At 48.5% G+C, this 21,311-nt stretch overlaps 2 protein-coding genes across 5 annotated transcripts in view; both read left to right on the forward strand.

Annotated features, from left to right (window-relative positions):
• LOC126531223 (sodium-coupled monocarboxylate transporter 1-like) overlaps nt 1–5,948 on the forward strand; it is a 93,614-nt gene extending 87,666 nt beyond the window's left edge. For 2 of the 3 annotated variants that reach the window (XM_050178659.3, XM_050178661.2), the window contains exon 16: nt 2,793–5,948. In XM_050178659.3, the coding sequence (XP_050034616.1) occupies nt 2,793–2,894 (102 nt within the window). In that variant the 3' untranslated portion in view covers nt 2,895–5,948. The remainder of the gene's footprint in view (nt 1–2,792) is intronic. The other variant, XR_008612624.2, reaches the window with a different exon arrangement.
• A 14,161-nt stretch (nt 5,949–20,109) lies between these two features.
• Nucleotides 20,110–21,311, forward strand: part of LOC126531224 (sodium-coupled monocarboxylate transporter 2-like) — a 47,098-nt gene continuing 45,896 nt past the window's right edge. The window contains exon 1 of one of the 2 annotated variants that reach the window (XM_072288353.1): nt 20,110–20,793. In XM_072288353.1, the coding sequence (XP_072144454.1) occupies nt 20,452–20,793 (342 nt within the window). In that variant the 5' untranslated portion in view covers nt 20,110–20,451. The remainder of the gene's footprint in view (nt 20,794–21,311) is intronic. The other variant, XM_050178664.2, reaches the window with a different exon arrangement.

The following is a 21,311-nucleotide window of genomic DNA, read 5'->3' on the forward strand; positions in this document are numbered from 1 at the left end:
TAGTGGAGGGATTAGCATTCTCAGCAGCTGCCGTTTCTTTCTTTTTCTCATATTTTTTTCAAAGTTACACGTAAAAGATTAAGCTAGATTGCTAAACTACACTTATATGAAATTGCGAATAGGTCAGTTTTATCGTGGACAGCCGCTTGGCGTAAGCCAGGAGATTAGTGAGTGAGTGAAGAAACTTTGTTATGGATGCCTGCAGAACGGTTAGCCTTCCCCTGTTAGGGAGGCGTCACCGTGACGCGGCCATGACATCTTCGCTGCGTGTGGCGCCTCTACTACGGCCGCGGCCGCACTACTTCCTTTGGTCGACCGCGCCTGCCCCTCGTTTGGGGTGGCAGCCTCCCTCCGGTTTCGCTCGGTCGTTGCCTTTCGAGGGCCGCCGAGATCTGCTGGACGGCCTGGGCTTGGACATCCTGATCATAGCACCTTGTTGCGGCCTCGAGCCGCGGCGGGATCGTTTCTATCGTTGCAACTTCGTGCGGATTTTTAGCACAGTCCCAAAGGATGTGAGCTGCAGTGGATTAGTACAAATTAAAGGACAAGCGGAGACGCTACCTCGAAATTCCTGCAACCGACGCGCGCGACGCCACAGATTTTGAGTCTCTTCTGTGACGTCATCTCTGCTGGCGAGGACAGTGACTTCATGAAGTAGAGCACGTTTGACCTTGGTTTGGTCTGTCAGCTCTGTCGGCGGCGTACATCGATGAATATACTTTGCAGACAGGATCGTCACCGCGTGATCTTTGCTCTCCGCTTGTCTGTCTGCAATGCCCAAGAGGGGCTCCTCAAAATGAAACCCTGGCGCGTATGCCCTGTGACACTCGCGTCGTAGGCTTTTGCGTCTAAGTCGATAGTTAGAAAGTCAGTCAATTAATATTTGCTGATTAGCAAATTAGCCTTATTGCGAAAGATAGCCCGAGTTGCTTGAGAGAACAACGGACAACATTACGTCGGTTGCATTCACAAAGTTTCGCAGTTTATTTGTTTTCTGTTCTTTATTTTTTTTTTCTGCTTTGAAGCTGTTAGCCGACACACTCTGTGTATGAGCTATGGGAAATACTGGCATGACGTGACGTATTTTTCGCTTCTCTGTGGTACTCAGAAGTACAAAGGGGCTGTGGGGGAAAAAAAGAGAAAAAGTAAAGAAATGTACGCTGCCTGCTGACCTCACAAGCTTTTTAGCATTCATATCAGCGTTCCGCTGATTTTTTGTAGCCTAAGTGCTGAAGGGAAATTTCACAACTGGTGCAATTAAACTCTGAGGCCATACCCTCGATCGATCACTTGCGTGCGAATTTCGAAGTCCAGCGGGAAGCGTCACTGTAGCCACGGGTAATTCGTCATTGGATCCCTTCCTTCGCCTATCTTGCGCGCTCGGCAATAGAGAGTTTTGGCATAACGTGATGTGTGGTATACGTTACCACGATACGTTAGGCCCTCCGCGCATGCGCTCCCTCTACGTAGAACCGCGGTAAAAGGTGCCGAGATATCGCCGTTTTTTGCATACTGTCGTCGCGTGCCGTGCTAGAGCGTAGAATCAAATTAATGTTGCCGGGAATAACTGCCGTTTGAGAGCGTTCCGCAGCGCCAATCCATCAACAACGCTTACCAAAGCTAATGATGTGGCGCCACGTGCTGGATGGAAATCAAAACACTTTTCCGGCTTAGAGTCGTCTCTCTAGACCTAGTGGCATCGAAACGTCAAAAAGGTTGTCCTCAGCGGGAGATGGGACTAAGCCGATCGCTGATTTTACTCATTCACCAGTGGCACGAGCGTCGCGTGACGCTCTTGTTTCTTGCGCAGCACTTCCGGTTCACCTCCTGAGGCGACCGGGGAGAAAATTCAATATAAATAGGAAAAAAAAATTGAAGAAAAAGAATAGTACAGTACAAAACTCATGGGTGTCATTATAGATATACCAGACCATAAGTTTAGTTAGAAGTTGAGTTACTGAAGTGTCTGCAATAATTCGAATGAATTAGAAATCACTGATTACCGCACACCGAAGCATAGAATCGTAGACTTTAGTAACCCGCCTCGTGAGCACGACTTTGGCGAAATTCATGGAAACCCGGAAGTATAAATCGGAAGTAATGACGTCACTAATTACGTCACACACAAGAAGGTGGCATGATATTTAACCGGCTAATTAATGGGAAACATTTGCCTCCGAGTTCAGTTCGTGCGTTGCGTTCGCCTAAAATTAACCTACAGAACATCAACGCCGAGGTTCGAGTGCCACTAAGAGGCACCCTAGTCAAAGATTAGGGTCGCCTACGATATTTTTTCGCATTTTTTTTTTTGCTGTCACGATGGAGAACAAGCAGGAAAGTCAAATTTCAATCGAAGTGAATGTATTGTTACGCAATACGTCAACGGTATTATAAGATGCGCGCAGCAAGATAACTTACACCCTTGAAAATGAATACGGGTATAAATTGGTCCTTAACTAGCACCTTACAGCCAAAAAAAAGTATATGGGTGGGAATCATATAGACAGATTTACAGTCTTATTCACTTATAAGAATGCAAATTACTTGCAGTGGGCCTTACATGTGGCGTATAACGCAAAGCTGACACTCTATACGCCAAAATGCCGCAGCAAGTTCTACTCCTCCCATCCACTTCCTTTGGTTAAGACAAGTCAGCACGAACTGAAAAAGTGACGTCTCTGAACGCGATCGATCGGGGATGCGGCCGTTGTGTTGGCTTCTAACTTCCTTTTTTTTTTCTTATTGCGATAAAGGCTGATTTATTTGTCTGCATTGCTTTCTGTACCTTACAGTCCATGGTCACAGTCGACGGCTTCAACGATCCCAGCATCCGGGACCAACCGGAAGTCAGCATATCAAACGTGTCCAAAGACCGCGCGAGCACGAACTTGTAACCATTGCCTTCCGCGTAGCTGTAGTAGTGCCAATAACGTTCATTCCTTTGTGCACGCGCGCATTTTCGTCGGAGGACCGAACGATTCTCATCGCTCTGGATTGACAGTGGCTGTCTTGCGTACGACTCCTCTGGACCAAGCTGTGATCTTCATAGCAACACTTGTTTTTTACTGTTTGCTGCGACAGTTTACGTGTTACAGACCATATTATCTCAGTTGAACAGACCTTCTTGGTGCTGTTGTGCAATGCTATTGGGTTGTTAGGAATTGTAATGCGCTGGTATTTGTAATATGTTTGTTGTTAAAGATGTTCGAACTGTGACAGCTCGCAGTATAACTGCGAATTGGGGCGATCTCTGCTTGACTTCTGTATGTCCAATTTTCTTTCTGTAACCCTCGAGCTCAGTGGTCGTCGAGCTGTATAGTCTATACAACTCGTACAATGAGAACCACTGGGCACACAGACTACACGCTGTTTCGCAATTTATTGTCACAATGGATTTGTGTGAAAAACGGCGTTATGCGGCCGTGATAGTGTCACAACGCCACTTTGTGCCGTCAACACTTCAGAGCAGCTTCTCGGTACATTGCGCTAGCACAAAATAGATTTTCTAGCGTAGCCTTCGACTAAATGAAAGCGTAGACAAAAGCACCGGCGCTGATGGCGACATTTTGTGACGCTGTGCTCTAAGCCAGAGCGCGCGGAATTCTTGTTGCCATGACCGACCGTGCTCCGTTCATTTGCCGGTGTAAATGTGTCGGCAGCGAATATTCATCGCGATGGTATTTCCGTAGTTCTGGAAGGTAAGGTTCCTGGAACCCGCGAATCTTTTGGGGGACATTAGAGTTAATAAAATTTTGTGATTTTACGTCCCGAAACAGCGAACTTGTTTCGAGGCACGCTATAGTGGGGAACGCCGGATTAGTTTGGACCACCTGAGGTGGTTTAACGTGTACCCAATACACGGTACACTCGAGCGGTTTTTTTTTCTTCATTTTTTGCACCTCGAAGCTTAACCGGTCGCGCAGCGTACGGAGGTCGAGCGACTTGTCCGGAACGCGCGAGCCGTGTGCGCCCAACTGCGCTGGCGACACCTAGCGATAACACGTGGTGCAAACCAACCGAATGTGAGGTGAAAGCATATTTAGCGCCAGCAAACAAGGACGGAAGGGAGACGACACCACAATGCGCTCACTCTCTCTTCCGTCTTCGTCTCCCTTCCGTCCTTGTTTGCTGGCACTGAATATGCTTTCAGTTTACCAACACGCCCAACAAATGGGAATATGAGGAGCATGCGCGGCTGTACTTGCGAAATACTCTGCTCTCGACGTTCTGCATTAAAAAGTATAAGTTGCTTTGAGAATTTAGGCCAATTTAGGTCCAGATAAAGCGTAATAAACGAAGCCACAATAACGTTAACGTATGAAGCCCCGAGCATGAAGATCAGACAAATCCATGCACTAGCCATCATTCCCGTGGTGGCTGAACGATCGAAGCGTCAGATTGGATAAACTTTACTAAATGTCCTGCAGGACGCATGTCAGCGCGCAGTGGGCTTCTCCCACGCAGGGACTGACAGGAAGTACCTGTTTAGTAATTGCAGGAAACTATATGGGCGGAGAGAAGACAGCGTATCTCGTAGATGTATAGCAGCACATGCTCACATTAGGCCAGTTTTGCACCAGGTGTCGCCAGTGCGGTCCGGCACACTGCTCGCGCGTTCTGTACGAGGGCCCTGACCTCTGTGCAATTTGTTTTAGAGGTGCGGCAATTGCCACACTGAGATTGGTGTTGATTTGGTTGATGAGTGCGACGACAGAGTACGGCACTTGTTACTAGAGGTGAACAAACTTGTGCATGGATTTAGAAGCACGCTCATATAGGTTGGAATAGGTTGGCTTCGGTTGAAATTGGCTAGGTTGTAGGATACGAAGAAGTTAGGTTGGGGTTCGTTCGGTTAAGTAGGTCAGGCTGGCATAACAGTGGTTAAGTGGGGTTAACTTAGCGGAGGCATACTGGCATGAATGCATATCGGAAGGCGCAGAGCGCGAGCGGCAGCTAGTAGCGATATCTTTTGAGGCTGATTTCAACAAAGTTCGCGTAGCCGTAAGCTTCGATATTAGATGGTGCATGGTGCGTTCGCCGCCCGATCTCTGAGGCAGCGGCAGAACCTTCACTGGAATGACCGACTGTGTTATTCCTTCGTTTACCTAGACATGTCGGAAGCGAGTAATTGCCAAGATAATGTTTTTGCACCTTTTCTCTTTTAAGGTTAAGGGTCATTCAACACAAGAACTGGTGTTATGGTAGACGCTGTCGCGATGTGTTATCGGTACGAGCGCTGCTTTTCTCGAATACCTATTCCAGTACTGTTACATTAGTGCGTGTGCTAAGGTATACGCTATGCTACACTTTCAAATGTACTGCCTCTCGTGAGGTTGCGGTTTTTCACTGACATGTACTGCGCCTGTACCAGTGCCTGCTAAAAATGTCCGTAGAGTGCATTAGAAATAGTATGTTCTGACACTGTCTCTTTTCTCTCGCGGCAAAAAAAAAAAAAGTGCAGTTGTATATTTCAAATATTATATCGGTACTGTCAGCAGAGCGCGAACACGGTCTGTAGCGTTCTTAGAGCTCCGGTGGACCATCCTGTGTTCGAACCTTTAGCGCACCATTATATTGCAGCTGTGTTGTACATACTATTTTTCTACGGTGAGCGACCACATACTTAAAAAGAACATACACTTGTTTCGTCTACATTATTTACATTGCTTTCTGCGCAACAGCTTTTCCACATTTTTGCGCTGCTCATTGCGTGTTTAGTCACGTCGGAAAGATTCACTGTTTTCTTTTTTTTTTTTTATGACTGGCATTTCTTGGAGTGACGAGTGAACGTGGTTTGCATACCGAGCGTGTGTGTTCAGTTACTTGAACCGCGCAGTGAATGAGAAAACATCATATAAGCTCACAAATGACTCATGAAATGTTCACCCATCTTTGTCAGCGTCCTGCCCTATATATAAGAAATTAAACTGTCACTCTTTCGTCGCGAATTGTCTTCTCAGTGCGGTGTAGAGTGGTCGAGAATCTAAACCTCGTCCTCGATCTCCCAAGCAACTTCTTGGGCGCACGTGTCGAGAATGCGTGGTGTTAATATTTGCTGCGCTAATCTTTCTCCTAAACGAAAAAGAGAAAACGGAATACAAAGCCTCGAAGTCTTAAAGGTAAGTACTGTTCTTGCACTTCAAAGGTCTTCTGGCACGAAACGTCTAGCTTAGAAAAAACCCGAGGCACCATGCTCCATAAGAGAAACGGTACTCGATAAATGGGACGCAGAAGGCGCGTTGATTCGGAGTCTCGTTTGCGTGGACCATTCGCCCTATACCTGTTGACCTGAAACGTCTTTAAAATCCGTCAGAGGATAATAGGCCGCTTGCTAAAACGCCATGTAACGAAAACAGGTTATAGCATTATGGCTTGTATCTTTGGAGCTGTGCCGCTCACGCGCACGCATGCCTTAATTTGGTATCGTCGTATATTGGAAAGAAACCATTACTCGAACATTCATGGGTCACGTGCACAGATGACGCCGCAGGAGTGGTCTCCTTTGACCAGAGATTACTCATGCATAGCAGGTGTGATCCACCAAGCTCAAGACGGTAGCGCTCTTCAGAAGTCAATGCAACTTGCAAGTGTCCACTTATTTTTGCAGAAAGTTCGCGCTTGCTCGGTTATGCAGCCCCCCGCGTTCGACACGTATGGTCCATAAATGACTGGAAGATAATCGGGCAGCAGAACAAAGAGGATGTGCAACCCCTTTGACAACGCCGGACCGTGTCCGTCTCCATAGGGAGCGCAAGCGCAGGAGCCTCGGTCATCTATGTACGAGTGAGGCGGAGCGGTGCACTGCAGTCTCGGGTGCGAGCACACACAAAAAAAAGGGGGGGGGCGGGGGGGGGGGCTCATTCCTTTTTCCTAGTGCCCAAACAATCCTTTGCAAAACAAACTGGACACACTAATAATAGGCAGTGAGCACGACTGCAAAATTAGACAGTAGGACGCCCGCTAGCTGTAGTATAAGTTAGGCATGTAAGCGTTCTAGTGCGTGAATAAGCGTAATTTGTGTGTTTTGGTTACGCCATTTCTGTAAGTTGGCGCCCACGCATCGTCTGGAGCACGCACAAGGAGTTTCACGTGTGCCACTGCGGCTGCGTCCCAGCTACAGCCTACCTGATTTGTCATGTATTTGTTTTGTTTTAAACTCGCTATATATAGTGAAAGAGGAAATAGAATACACAAAAATAATACAAAGGCAAAGTACGCTCGCTTTTGGCTTTATGGGCAACGTTTATGCCATCGGCGGCTTATGGCATAATGACCTAAAGGGTCTTCATTCTCGATGCTGATTAGTAATAGTTCACCAAGTTGGGTCGTGTTTTTGAGGAGATTGCATCTATAGTGCGGCGCAGGCTTTGCGCACCTACTAATCTCGGTTTGCCGGAGACGGCAGTAAGGATTCTTAAAAAGGTCCGCTGTTTGTGTGGGCGCTTAGCCAGTAATGGGGAGCACGCCTCGGTACAAGTCGCGCAGTCCGATGCTATAAGTGGGGCGTGGCCAGGAGGTGGCACACCGGGACGTGCCTGCCTCCTCCCTTATTCCCCCGAAATTTCTGTGTGAGCATGCGGCCTCCCCAGCTCCCCGCCCCACTTCCTCCCGCTCCTCGCCCCAGCCAAAGGGGAATCCGCGACACCCCTTTACGACCCCCCCCCCCCCCCCGAAGAAAACAAAAATTGTAGCTACGCCACTGGCCGCGGAAACGAGGACGATACACATCTGGCTAATGCCTTGAGGAGGGTAGTCGCCGAAGAAACTGCGGTGTTTTAATGTATTTCCATAAGGAATGGCGGAAGGCACGAGCCAAAAGTAAGTTACTCCACTTGACGGAGATTCACGCCCCTTGTACAAGGCAAACGGCGAAATTGATACATGCACTCGGGCATGCCGCATTTATATCCAACGAAGAGTGAAGGAAAATAAAAAGTGCACGAAAATACTTATATTCGACTGACTAAAGCGATTTCATAGTATAGACTACAATCAAATTTCTCAAGCTGGACTTGGCGATGTTAGTAATGTCTATACCTTGTCGAGAAAAGATATTTGCGGAAACTGGAAGCGTAAGGCTCTGCTCACCATATATGCTGCTGCAATAAAGGGCACTTTATTGCGTGTGCAATTACAGGCAGTGTTCTCGTGTGTATTTGCCGCTAGATTGAGGCACGGTTGCGCTGAAACGCTAGAACAGTGCGCTCGTTCTAGCGCGGCCGTGATTGAGGGAACGCCTAGCGTTATTTCAAGAAAAAAAATCAAGGTGCATCACTGTTGAGAGAACGAGGGAGCACTGGTGCACGCACAACGCGCCGCTGAAGTAGACGCAACGCCTGCTGGGTGTTGCGAACTCGCGTTGGCGGCCACCGGTCGAACGACAATCACAGAAACCGGAGAAGCAGCCACCATTGTCATTTTCGCCACACAAGTCACTCACCCAGGAAGGGGCAGTTGCCCTGGAGACAACTTGCGGATCGACACCTTCCCCCCGCCTCAGCCTCTATCACGCTGTCATGCACCGCTTCGCACTCTACACTTACATACCGGTATGCCCCCAATGCTACCCATATGCGCGTCCCAATATCACAGTCACCTGGGAATGATCCCGCACACCTATACACCTTATCCCCGCATCCTCAACTCCACACCTGGACAGTGGGAAGGGATGCCGTGATGGTCAGCTCGTCATTACAGGATCACTGCCTCCTGGTATGGCGGGCTAAGGGGACAGGAATCCTGGACCACGGCTGGACTGCACTCCGCGCACGTTCGCTTGGACGCTCGGAGTCCAGTCCGGCCGTATCTGGACCATAGATTCCTCCACTGGCGTCACTCCAGTTGCAAGAAGACTAGCTTCTTCGACCACCTCGACATCTATATATACGTATTTGCCTAATATAAGTGGCGCTTACAAAAACAACTAGCGTTTTGCTTCTCACTGCCCAAAATTCAAACATGTTCTAGCTGCAGTAGAATAGCTGTATCACTTATCGGGGCTCTGAAAAATGCAGTCGCAATAATTGTTAATAGATGTTGCTGGGCTAGTTGGTTCAATCTTGCGTGAAATAATAAGCGCAAGCTTTAGACAGCACAGTGAGATTGTCTTGTATAAGTGCCACTGTCCCTTATTTGTCTCACTGTACCGTCCAAAGTTTGCTGCGCTTATTATTCCATGCAAAAAATTGCTAACTTAATAACCAATCCATTTGGCTGCATATATTCAAGGCGTATTTATCGACAGTGGTGCGAGGCACGAGACTGCTAGCAAATGGGTATGTTTTGTGTACTATATGGCTTCGATTGTGCGTCACAATATACTTCCAGAAATGTTGTTTACAAAATTAACTAGTGAATATTACTTACGTGTTTCATGAGTGGAATTTCTAGTGTACGTAATGTCAACCAGGGAGCATAAACTATCTATAAAAGCAGCCCGCGCTCACATCGCTCGCACAGTTTCTTTAACATAAAACTACTCTTATTTTAATTTTGAAGGCATGTGTTTGTAGAGAGAGAGAGAGATAAAAGAGACGAGATAGGAAGGGAGGGTAACCGGAAGATAGATATCCAGTTTGCTATCCTGCACTGAGGAAGGGGTAAGGGGAGACAGAAATACCTTTAAACACACACGCACACACAGTAACGCTTGTACTTAAAGAAGTCGTGTAACCTTGATAATGTGTTCGCTGAAGTAACAGGTAATAATAATAAAAGTAAAATGAGGCAAATAAATTTACCTTCAGCATGCTGGCGGATGCTGTTGAACATGTTTGTCAGTCATATGAGTTTTAGGGAAAATCTCGCTTCCTTTAGCAGAGACTCGATGTCTGCCACTGTACCGTCTGTCTGTTATATGAGCCGTCACTATCTCGCGACCTCTTCCTTCTTGCCTGCCCTTAATCGTTGTGTCCGCCGTTGCGACGATGGCGCCTTGGCGTTCAGTGATAACTCATGCGACACGTTATCTCGGGGCTTGTGTTCGTTACACGGATTTTTCGATAAAGCCTTCCCGCATCACTGCAATCATCTGCCATCAAAACGCCTCTCTGCGAGATAAATCAGTAGCGTGGACACATCAGGCGCTCAGCCATAGCCACCGTGCAGACCACCGTGCGCTCACTAGTTGTTCATCGCGAGCTCTTTATTTTATTTTTTATCTTTCGAAATGTCGGCGATATTTTGGATAATAAACTGGAGCATGTCTGCACAATTTCATGCACAGAGAACAGGCTGACTGCGCTTCTTTGCCCAAGAAACGTGAAGGAAAAATTCAGAGCCCTTCCACTATGCGAAGATGGAAGACCAGTGAAGCTGTATTGCTCAATAGCTAAATTAAGTTCGATTTGGTGGTTATGCTATATTGGTTGAATAAAGGTACAAACACATAACTACGTTGTTTGTTTCGTATTTTCGTATTTCTATTTTATTTATTTTTATTTTTTTACTTTACACATATGCACTGACGTTTCGACACGCATCGTAATATTTTAACGATTGGGCAACAGCATTTACCGCTCCGGCGCATTGTATTTGTCAGTATCATAACTTCGTTGTTTGTTTCGTCTTTCTTTCTTAATTTTTTTTGAGCATCTAGATTTCTTTTTGTTTATTTTTTAGTTGTTCTCTTTATTAGAACTTCCTTTTTATTATTGCTTTATTTTTCTTTTTAATCTTTTTTTGCTTAATACACAACACTCACGTTTCGACATGCATCGAGCCCTCAGGGGTATTGTTGCGTACTCCAGGGTAGCTTATCGTACTGCTGCCGAGTCGGCGCCTGCCTATCGAAGCTCGACCGACGTTACTTATTGGGTAGCGTGGTGTTGTCGGCGGGCTGCAGGCATCCGGTAGACCATGGCGACCAAGCAAGGGCGAGACGATTTCTAGTGCGAAACTTGCGCGGTTTATTCAAAGGTTGGTGAAAGAAGGTGAGAAGAGCAGGAGTGATCAAAAGTACATTTCGGAGCCCCTTAAATAAGCTCTCTACAATAGTGGGAGCGATTTTGCTTCCGTCGACGCTACATGACCGGCACAGAAAGTCTGCTGCAAGGCGGAGGTCGTCCCGCCTCCGGTTATACCAAGCCTCAGGTCCGGGAAGTGCAGACGCTTGTCCTTCTCTTTTCGGCGTTGCTGATTCGTGGAAGTTACCCTGTAGAGCTTGACAGTTCGAGAAAAAGGTCCCTCTAAAGTCGCGCGCACACACACACACGCACACAAAAGAGGCCTGTAAACACTGCAGGGCTTCCGCCAGGCCGGCAGACACTTGAAATGGTCATGGCGAATTAGGAAGTCACGCTTCATTTCGACGAGGCGTGGTGGGCGAAGGTCGGGTGAGAGAAAGTCCTTTGTACACGAGGTGCGGGACGCCAACCGTAGCAGGAGAAGTCACGCCTCATTTCGACGAAGAAGGTCGGGTGAAATTCCTTGCTGCACGTGGTGCCAGACGCCAATCGTAACAGTATGTGCCATTGAGCTTGGACGCTTTCTGCACTACCACCAGGATCGGTCCCCATGATGATTTGTTTTTGTCAACATCTCGGGGGGGGGGGGGGGGGGGGCGCACGTTTTTTCCAGATCCTAGCCATAGACAACTTCGCTGTAAAAAAATACACTAAGGAAAGCGCACACTGCGTATGTCACCGCCGATCCCTATATGCCACGTCCTATGCAAACGTCCGGTGATTGAGTCCGGTGAGTCTGTCATTCCGTTAGTCGAAGCGAGCCCGACTGAGTCTGAGGCTGAATAAAATTGAGTTTGAGGGAGTCCGACAGAATATGATGTTGGTTAGTACGATCCCGAGTGAGTCCAGCAGGATTAACATAAATGTTGTGGTTTTGCTTGTCAGAACCACAATCTGATAATGAGGCGCGCCGTAGTGGAGGAGTTTGGATTTATTTTGACCACCTGGAGATTTTGGTTGTGCATCGCTTTCACGGCACACAAGCGTTTTTTTCATCCCGTCCCCAGCGAAATGCGAACGCCGCAGCCGTGATTTCAATTCGCAACCTCGTGCTTCGCAGCGCAACGTCAAAGCTTCTGAGCCATGTTACGATCGGCCAGCGGGGTAGCGACCTTCTAGCCTCTCCTGCGACAAATCGCTTCGTAAAGCTAACAATGCGTCCCCCCCGGACAGAGTTGCGGCGCCAGCAAGCCGAGACACGTTTGGCGGATCGAGTGTTGTTTGTTGGTTTACTGTCACCGTCATGGACCAATGGGAGCCAGAAACTCCTGGAAAATGGTGTTCTACGGGGTTTCCTCATGGACTCCGGTAACCGCCACGGTCGTTTGACAGACCAAGACGCGCCAGCTTGAGTCAAGCGTGACAATCCCCGTCTACGAAGCTCCCCTCCTTTCTGTGTGTTCAGTGAACAAAGGTGCGTGAGTGATTGTGTGAACCCTGTCTCTCAACGCGGGTCCTTCGACGGCTTTGGACGCGCCGATTGGACGAAGGTGGGGCGGCAGATTTCCCTGGCCTAGGGATCTAGGGAGGACAGAGGGGGTTTAAGCGAACTTTATCGGCTCCTCAGTGTGCTTCACTTCAGTCATGCAAGACTGATGAGATGTAACGTTCTCCATTCTTCGTGCATATATTGTAAATAAACCCAGTACTCCTCGTTCTCGATGAGAACACGTCGTTACAACGTCCTTAGCGTGGATGAGTTGGACGACGGCATAGGCCAGCTACCCATTTTTACGTGCCCGACTTACTGTTGTCTTACAGCCGCCACTGTTTATGAGTGTCAGTCCGAGTGAGCTCGGTTGGGTATCATTTTGGTCGGTCTGTTTGAGTTCTGCATATTGTTGCGGCGCTAGGTTATGTCGCGAACTCGGCTCCATATGGCAGCGTGGCGGATGCTTCGGGTTGAAGAAATCAGAAGTTCGGAAGTTGGGAAAACGATAACCAAAAGGTTTACTGGCACTTGAACAAAACTTATTTACATCGCTGAATAGGTAAAACAGAAAAGATCAAGTGTTTACCAACGAGCGTGTGGTGTTATGATTGGGGGTTCAATCCCATCGCTCGTGATCCGTTGTCAAGATTGGAGTCGGGCATGAATTATAAGGTAGCTGGCCCATGCCGTCGTCCAACTTATCCACGCTGAGGACGTTGATGAAGGGAAGGACTGCTTCTCATCGAGAACGAGGAATAACGGTATATTTACAGTATTTATATCAGTCTAACATGACTGTTTGAGAAAGTACATCAGTCTAACATGACTGCTTGAGAGAAAGTGTCCTGAGCAGCCGCACAACAGCGGTTTTTAAACACTCGGTCCTCTCCCGATACAAAGTGACGCGAACGTTCGTGCAGTCATTTTAAACAGGCCGCCTCTCTCCGAGACAGGTTACACACACACACACACACACACGCATGCACACCGGTGCGATGGTCCGGAGCCGACGTCTGAGGGGCTTCGTAGAACTCGGAGCCGTTCCGGGTAGCGCGTTTGCTTGCGTCTTGGTCGGTGCGTGGGAAGGAGCCTGCGTCGGCGTCCCCGCGCAACGCCACCTAGACTAATAGCCTAGGTGGCGTTGCCCCGCGTCAACTCCCCCACCCGTAGCAGATCAGGTCGGCGTTGTGCTGTTGCGCACAAAGCCTGCTTCGTCGAACTCCTTCAGTCACAACGGCGATGAGGCTAGAACGTAACGGTGATGGTTTCAGCACAAAGCCTGCTTCGTCGAACGCATCCTAGCTGAAGCGACGGAGAGTGGAGGATGCGCGTATTGTTCATGACACAAAGTCGACTTAGTCACGCCGTGGCTAGAGGTTGGCGGTGACGCTCCCGGAATGTTTCCTCCAAAGTCGCAACTGGGTGGCAAAACTTGCACTGCAGCTGGCCGTTCTTAACAGTAGGTAAGCCTCGTTTCCATGCCCAGAGTAGCTTGTTTTCTCTGCGCACCGTCATTATAACACCTCTCTTCGAACTCTCCTTCCTGGCGGTAGCCAGTCACATAAAGATCACAACCCTGCAGGACGAGAGTGAATCAAGAAGCACAAACACTTTTGCAGACATATCGGGCCGGCGGCCCCACCAAGTTCCAGCGGGCGCAAAGGTGGAGAAAGTGTCTGGTTGTGGGAATTGGAGAGATCTGTTACTCCCAACTGACCTTCTCCGCTGCTTCTCAGTATAGAGCAGGCGCCAGTTCGGTGCGGCTTTCTTCTAGGGAACATCCATGAGCCCTTCGCGTCTTCTCGGCTTCCCCGAAGTGGCAACTATTTCTTCCTTTTGTGGCGCTTCTTCTCTGACGAGGGGAGCTCGTTACGGGAAAATTAGCAGCGTTCAGCAACGCGTGGGAACTGCCCTTTGACTCTATTTCCAGCGTGGCTCTCGCATTGTGCTCTTGCGCATAACCAACAGCACGTTGTCTACTGAAGTCATAACAATTTTGCTACCTCACTATAGTGAGTGGCGATGCTTCCATCACTGATAAATGTTGTATATGATTAAAGGGAAGCTGAAGAGTCTGTCGAATTCAATAGGACGCTCATATACGGGCCGTCCAGCGAGCCCACGATGCGGCCAGAGAGTTACAACTTCCGGTCCCAACGTGGGAGTAGCCCGCTCTATGGGACCTTGCGTCCCGTAGCTCGCAGGACCTTTCATTAAAGTCATTCAATCCAATCCAATCCAATCATATACGAATGCGGGAACCTTATAAACCATGCAGGTAAAATTTCGGGGGGGATTTTTCACTTAGGAGCGACGAAATCGTCGGTTAACATTGCGCTGTAGCTCCGCCTCCCGTCGAGCGCCGCGCGCTGCTGCTGACGCTGACGATGCGAGCGGAGACCAGAAACCGCGGCGAAGTGACGTCAGCACTGGTGTTCCGTTCCTTCGTGGTTCCTTCGCAGTCTCCGCGACCGTGCCTGACCGGGCTTATTTCTGCGTGCGTGCCGTCCTAATCTGCTTCGCTCAACTTTACATTCCTTTGTTTGTGTGCATATAGGAGTAGTAGTTGACGTGCGCAGCATCAATTGAACTTGTAGGCCGATCATGCCGGCGTTCTGTGCAGCCTACGCTTGCACGAACGCCATGCGGCCGCGACGATGTTCCGATGTTCCATTAGTTCCTGCGAGACAAGAAGCTTCCAGCGAAGTGGGAGGCTGCTGTGAAGCGCAACAACTTCAAGCGCTCAAGAACAACAGTGTTGTGCTCTAACCACTTCCGTGACGATTACTACCGGAGTTTATCGATAATGCGTGCTTTGTGTTCTCCTTCGTGTTAGCACGCTGAACGGAAGGTGCATGTTTATCTCCTACCCTTGACGCAGGTTTCATCGCCAAGCGCCGCGAATTTTCTATTCGCACGTGTGTTGTGAAACAGCCTGCATGCAGCTACCATAAAGCAGTGCAAGCGTAAAGTTTGCATGTGCTGGAAAGCCTGCTCACGCCAGGACGCTGCGCTCCCCCTTGTCTCGCACACATAGAGAAACCGACCATCTCACGTAGCCAACGGAATTCGCCGGTTAGGAGTATTGTGCAGAGGGCACGCTGGTGAAGGTTCTATACTACACGTGCTACACCAGCCGGTAAACTTTTCCCGCTTTTAAACCGTCTGTGTAGATTGCCGACAGCTTTGGGGCAGCGCACAAATGCTGAAGATCGCATCACCGCTTACGTTCTACGAGGAGGTATGCAGGAACATAACACTATACAGTTGTTTGCCCGGAAACGTACTCACTGGAACGCTGAATGCAGCTTAGCAAAAAACATTCTCGCCAAAGAACATTTCCAACACAAGGAGATGCTAACACTTCGCCTTCGTTCGCGTGGAAAGCAGTGCTTGCACCAGCATTTTTTGCTTCTTAGAGAGGCCGGCTCTTTGCAATCGGCTCGTACATGTAGGGAGTAAAGTATAAACCCCTTACAAGTGATCTTGCACGCGACAACGACAGCGCGACAAGCGAGGCGATGGCTGTCGCGTTCACTCGTCGCCTGCAAGCCGAACTCCACGCGAGCGACGGCTTTGAGCGACGACTTCTCGGTATGAGGGCATCAATATACGCGCCGAAACTAGCGTGACGCATGCTTTATCAATTTAAGTTGAGGTATTTTACTGAAAAAGGAGTATAAAATATTTCTGAAGGTCTTGCAAAGGTTCTTATCATTGCACGTGTAAAATTCAATAGTTTGCTCGTTCCGTGCGACAAACAGTAGTATTTGAGTTATGTACATCCAGTTCCGGCTTCGTACTATTGGCTAGTCAGTCATAGCACTTCCGGGCGACGAGCGACGAGTTCTAGATTTCTGGAAACGAGCGATCGAGCGACAACACCGAGCGATCTGTTCAAGCGACGGCCCGTTTTGTCGCTCGAAGCCGTCGCCCGTCACCGTCGCGCGCAAAATCGCTCTCGTGGAATTTGGACTTAACGCCGAACTCCTCAGAAAAACGCAAGCTCTCGAAATTTTCTATGACCGTCTCAGCAAAACAGCACCAAACTACCTTGCACCGTGCTTCGTGTGTAGCGGCAGCAGTCGGTCCGGACGAACACCATTGTTGACGTCACGATGCGCCCGACCAATCACAGGCGAAAACGAGGCGCGCGAGCTGGGCGTGTCTGCTGCTGCACTTTTCGTCTAAATAAAATATTTTGCGCTTTCTTTCGCTCAATTTCGATGCGATATTCGAATTCAGAGGGTTGAAGACCACGACGTACTGCTCTTCACTCATTTTTTCTGGAAAAGCTTTCAGCTTCCCTTTAAATCGTTACTCCATGAGCCGTCAACGGCGCCGTTTCCCCATCCACTTTCTTGAGTATTTATGTGTTACTACTAGAACTAACCTTCGGAGTGTTAGCCAGCGCCACCACTCACAAACCTTGGCGACGGATGTGGAACAGCCTTTCTGCCGCAGGCCTAACGAGTGCGTGATATTTGTGCGTGAAGGCAACTGGTCAATAAACCTGCACATGCTACCTGATGGCATCAGTATTGGCGGATTCGAGACCCTCATTATGTAAGAAATGAGAAGAGCCGGGTGTGCCTGAAAGCATAGTCTATAATAAAAAAAAGAGAAGGAGAACAGGAAGAAAAATGACCCGCCATGGTATAGGCCAGTTGCTATGGCGTTGTGCTGTGCGGAGCTCGAGGTAGCGGGTTCGATGCTGGCCGCATTCCAATGGAGGCGTATTGATAAAAAAAGCGAAAAAAAAACCCCTTAGTGCACCGTGAATTGGGTACACGATCAAGGACTCCAAGGTGGTCAAAATTAATTAGTCTCCCATTGCGTGCCTCATACTGAGATTTTTGGCACGTAAAAGCTAGGAATATATATATATATATATATATATATATATATATATATATATATATTTGTGACCTCGTTCATGTTTAGCAGCACAGCGACATGCACAGCCAGTTGAACCACCGCGGCGAGTGCTGAGTTCGATACGTCAATGTTTTGATTTAAGCGCTGGGAAACCTGACGGGGATGCCGCAGTAGCGTTTTTAATACGCCAGAGAGAAGTTTCTCTAGTGGGTAGCTCGTCAAACAATTACTAATCAATGAGTATACTCATTATTTACTACTCAAATAACCATTTAACCCCACAAAGCCCAACGTGTCATTTTTGATACGACATGCTCAATTTGATTGCTGAACTCTCTGATATAAGCGTTGAAAAGTCAATTTAGAGCACGTACTAATGTTTTTGATATGCTGGAGGGAATTTTCCCCCTGTTGTCGATGGTTCGCCAAACCAATTAATAACTAAATAATTATCGTTCTAATTAACTTGACGAAATTATCTCTTCACTCGGTTTTTCGTGCCAATACGCTCTGCTTGGCGAGAAATAAAGGCGAACAAATTCTTAAAGTTTCCATCGACCTGGAATGGTGTTTGAGTTTTCTAGGCTTATATGCTATAAAATTTCCAGCGATGCGTACAATCGGGCCACATATATACAGTGTTCACGTGCACTGCTGGTATCGCGCTTCATACAGAAAGTGAATGCGCTACGGGAATTTGTCTAAGCGTCGACCTTCTGTCTACGAACAAACGTCAGCAGTTATACCTGTATTAACTCAATACTGCCACCTCAAAATTTGCGGTTATAGAAACTCGTTAGCCCCATTTACCCCTCTAATCTTTAACACGGTATTGTTTTTCCGGGAAATACAAATAAAATGAGCTTTTCTCTAATATATCGAACATCGCCACCCATGGTGGATTGTCAGTGCCCAAAAGCCATCCGGATCAAGCGGCGCGCATAATCAGAAGTGTAGAGAATTATTCGTGCATTCAGAATTTATACAGGACAGAACAAAGTGCAGTCGCCAGCGTAAAACGTTTCGGTGCTCTAAAGAAACTTTGTGCGACTAGCATGCAACACAGCTGAACTGAAGAGAGTAACAACAATTTTTTTAAAAAGCTGTAGTTTCTGCTTTCTCAACAAAGCCATGTCAAATTCTATAAAAACACGAAGTTCCCATCAATCCCAGCTAGGTGCAGTGTCAGACTTCCCGTCAGACTTAGAAAGTCCCCTTATTATATCTCTGAGAGTTTGTGCAGATGTTGTCTGGCGATTCTGTTTAACTCGTCGCAAAATAAACCACGCACAACAGGAGCCAGGGATCGCGTTGACGGTGGTTGGCTTTCTAGACTGATTTCTATTCGAAACGTAGCAAGAAGTGTACGACCAAAACTCAATTCACTCGGAATTTTTAAAGCTGCTGTTTTACGTCCAAAAAGCACGAACACATGAAGATACGGTGTGGTTGGTAACAGCTAATGCCTGCTTGGTACATAGCTGCAATAAGTACGCTTGTACAGTGTGATGCATAGCTGCGTCACTCTGTACAAGCGAACTTATTAAACAGTGCCGGTTGCACTACTACCTGCACTGCCTATACAACGCAGTCAGTTGTCGGTATAAAAAAGAAACTGATTCCGATTCATCACCCCACTAAAACAGTCGCTTATGGTAATTACGTTGTGCTGCAGGTATTGTTAGAAAGTAATTTTACTGCGTTTTCATTGCGATGGTACCTAGACGCATGCATCGATCTGGCGCGTGTCTAGTCAACTGAATTAGGAACATCAATACGATCAGTTGCTGTAGCACACTTTCGTAACGACTTCCCCCACAGTCTCTCTTGACTGCCGCACAGTGCCACATCCCAAACGGAAAACCAGAGATGTGCACGAAGCAGCAGTCTAGTAGATACAACTGGCACAACTACAGCAACAAGCGAAAATTGACCGCTTACCAAAATTCTGTTACCAGACTGCCATGAAAGGGTTTTATGAGTTGCGATGGATGTACGGGTGCGCAACCTATTGATGAGAAAGGCACTGCGTCTGTCGCTTGAACTTCTCAGATGCTTAAACCGGTGATCCTTGGTGCACCAACTAGTCTTTCAGATACGTGAGACGCGCTCACCCGCTTGCGAGTCTGGTGGAGACCATCGCAGCAATAGCATCATGACACGGACAAAGGTGTGGTATTTTTGCCTGCCTGCTTCAGATTGCATCGTCATACCACTGATCCATTTGGACAAAAAACGCTACTTATCCCAGGAGTGGAGTCGAGCCGCACGCCTCGTCAACTCGCTGTGAAAAACACGCGTAATGCGGCCGACTTAAAAGCGCCAATTAGGAGAGTCTCTGCGGCGTCGCGATACACGTCCAGCTTGCACGTCTCGCATCCTTCGACAGCAGAATGCGAGCCAACCGCTGTGTCGCAACAACGTTGGCACGGAAGACGAGAGCGCGGGGCGAAGGGAGGAGGGGGGGGAGAGAATGAGCAGTGTATACACACTATCGGCTTGTGGAGGCTGATCGATTACGCATTGTCAGTCTCAGCAGAGCAGAACCGATGGGCCGCGTTACGTCACTTCAGAAACCCGCCTGATGCGCTGGCGTCAACTGTCCGCAAGTATCCCCCCGCCCCCAACCCCGCCCTCAATCTCCTATGTGACAACGCCGAAGAAATCCATTCGAGGACTATTTACCCCTCGTAGAAAAGAAATGACAAGAAAAAAAGCCCTTCACATCGCTTGCTCGCCGATAGTGCCTGCTACGCCGCCAGCTTTCTTGCACTTGGCGGGCCGCCGATACCGATGTTAAAGCTGCCGCGTACTCTAGACGTCTGAAGTGGGCGCGACTTGCAGCTTCCAGGAAGTTGATCCTTTCGACCGCGCGTGTCGAAGCACACTTGCGCTGTTACCCTTGCCATTCGACGGGCTCCGTACTGCGCCTTATTCCACCACCTTTGCAGCGTCACCAGCTAGCGGACACCAAAGAAAGCTGTCGTGTGCATACGCCTGGCTGTAGAAGTGACCACACCTTGCGCGTGTTGACCCACTGGCTTCCTTGCCCAAGTTAAGACTTCAAGTGGGCTTGCCGGCATAACAGCCTCTTTATACCGTGAGTTTCATCCTGTGTGTGGTACTGACGCTTTATTCTGCAACGTTGTGGAGTTTCGTTCACGTGTACCATCAGCGATGGATGACACGCCCAAGTTCGGAGGGGTGGATTACGCCGTGTTGGGCGCGATGTTGTCCGTGTCGTCGGGCATCGGACTGTACTTCGCGTGGCGGGATCGGCGCGACCAGTCGAACCAGTCGTTCCTGCTGGGTAACCGGCAGCTGGGCCTCCTGCCGGTCTCGCTGTCCATGATGGCTAGCCTCCAGTCGGCGACCACCGTGCTGGGCTACCCCGCCGAGATGTACTACCGGGGCACGCAGTTCTGGGTAGCCATTTTCGGACTGGCCATCTCCAACGTCATCGCGGTCGAGGTCTTTCTCCCAGTGTTCTACAGGCTCCAGTTGACCAGCGTCAACTCGGTCAGTGACCGTTTTTCAATTTTCTTTTTTCGGCGTTCATGTTCTTATCTGCGCAATTACAACACAGTGTCTAGAGCGTGACTCGTAAAACTGCGCGTCGGCCGTCTTCACAAGCAGTTGAATATGCAGGTATCTTGCTATGATTTATCAGCTGGAGCTATCGGTGTCTGGTGTTGGGCGAAAGGAGGACCTTGTTAACTGGGCGCTCCGCAGACTGCGTGGGCGCTGGCCATATATATATTGCTGTAGTATGTGTCAGACGTCCGCTGTGACTATCCAATAATGCAATTATACTTTCGCAGCAAGGTCATGATTTTCGGAGTGATACATGAGTTACAGCTAGTTGTGGCAAAGCGAGCACGGCATCCATGAGCATTGAATGTGTCCGACGCACGGGCACCGGCCAATAGCAAGCCGCCATACCATATTTCCTCAAATATAAGCTCCCCAATAGTCTTGCCGGGAAACAAAAGTAAAAAAAAACAACAAATAACGCGTACTTGAGCGTATAAGCAATA

Source organism: Dermacentor andersoni, chromosome 5 (genome assembly GCF_023375885.2).
Source record: "Dermacentor andersoni chromosome 5, qqDerAnde1_hic_scaffold, whole genome shotgun sequence".
In the NCBI taxonomy this organism is placed as follows: Eukaryota; Metazoa; Arthropoda; class Arachnida; order Ixodida; family Ixodidae; genus Dermacentor; species Dermacentor andersoni.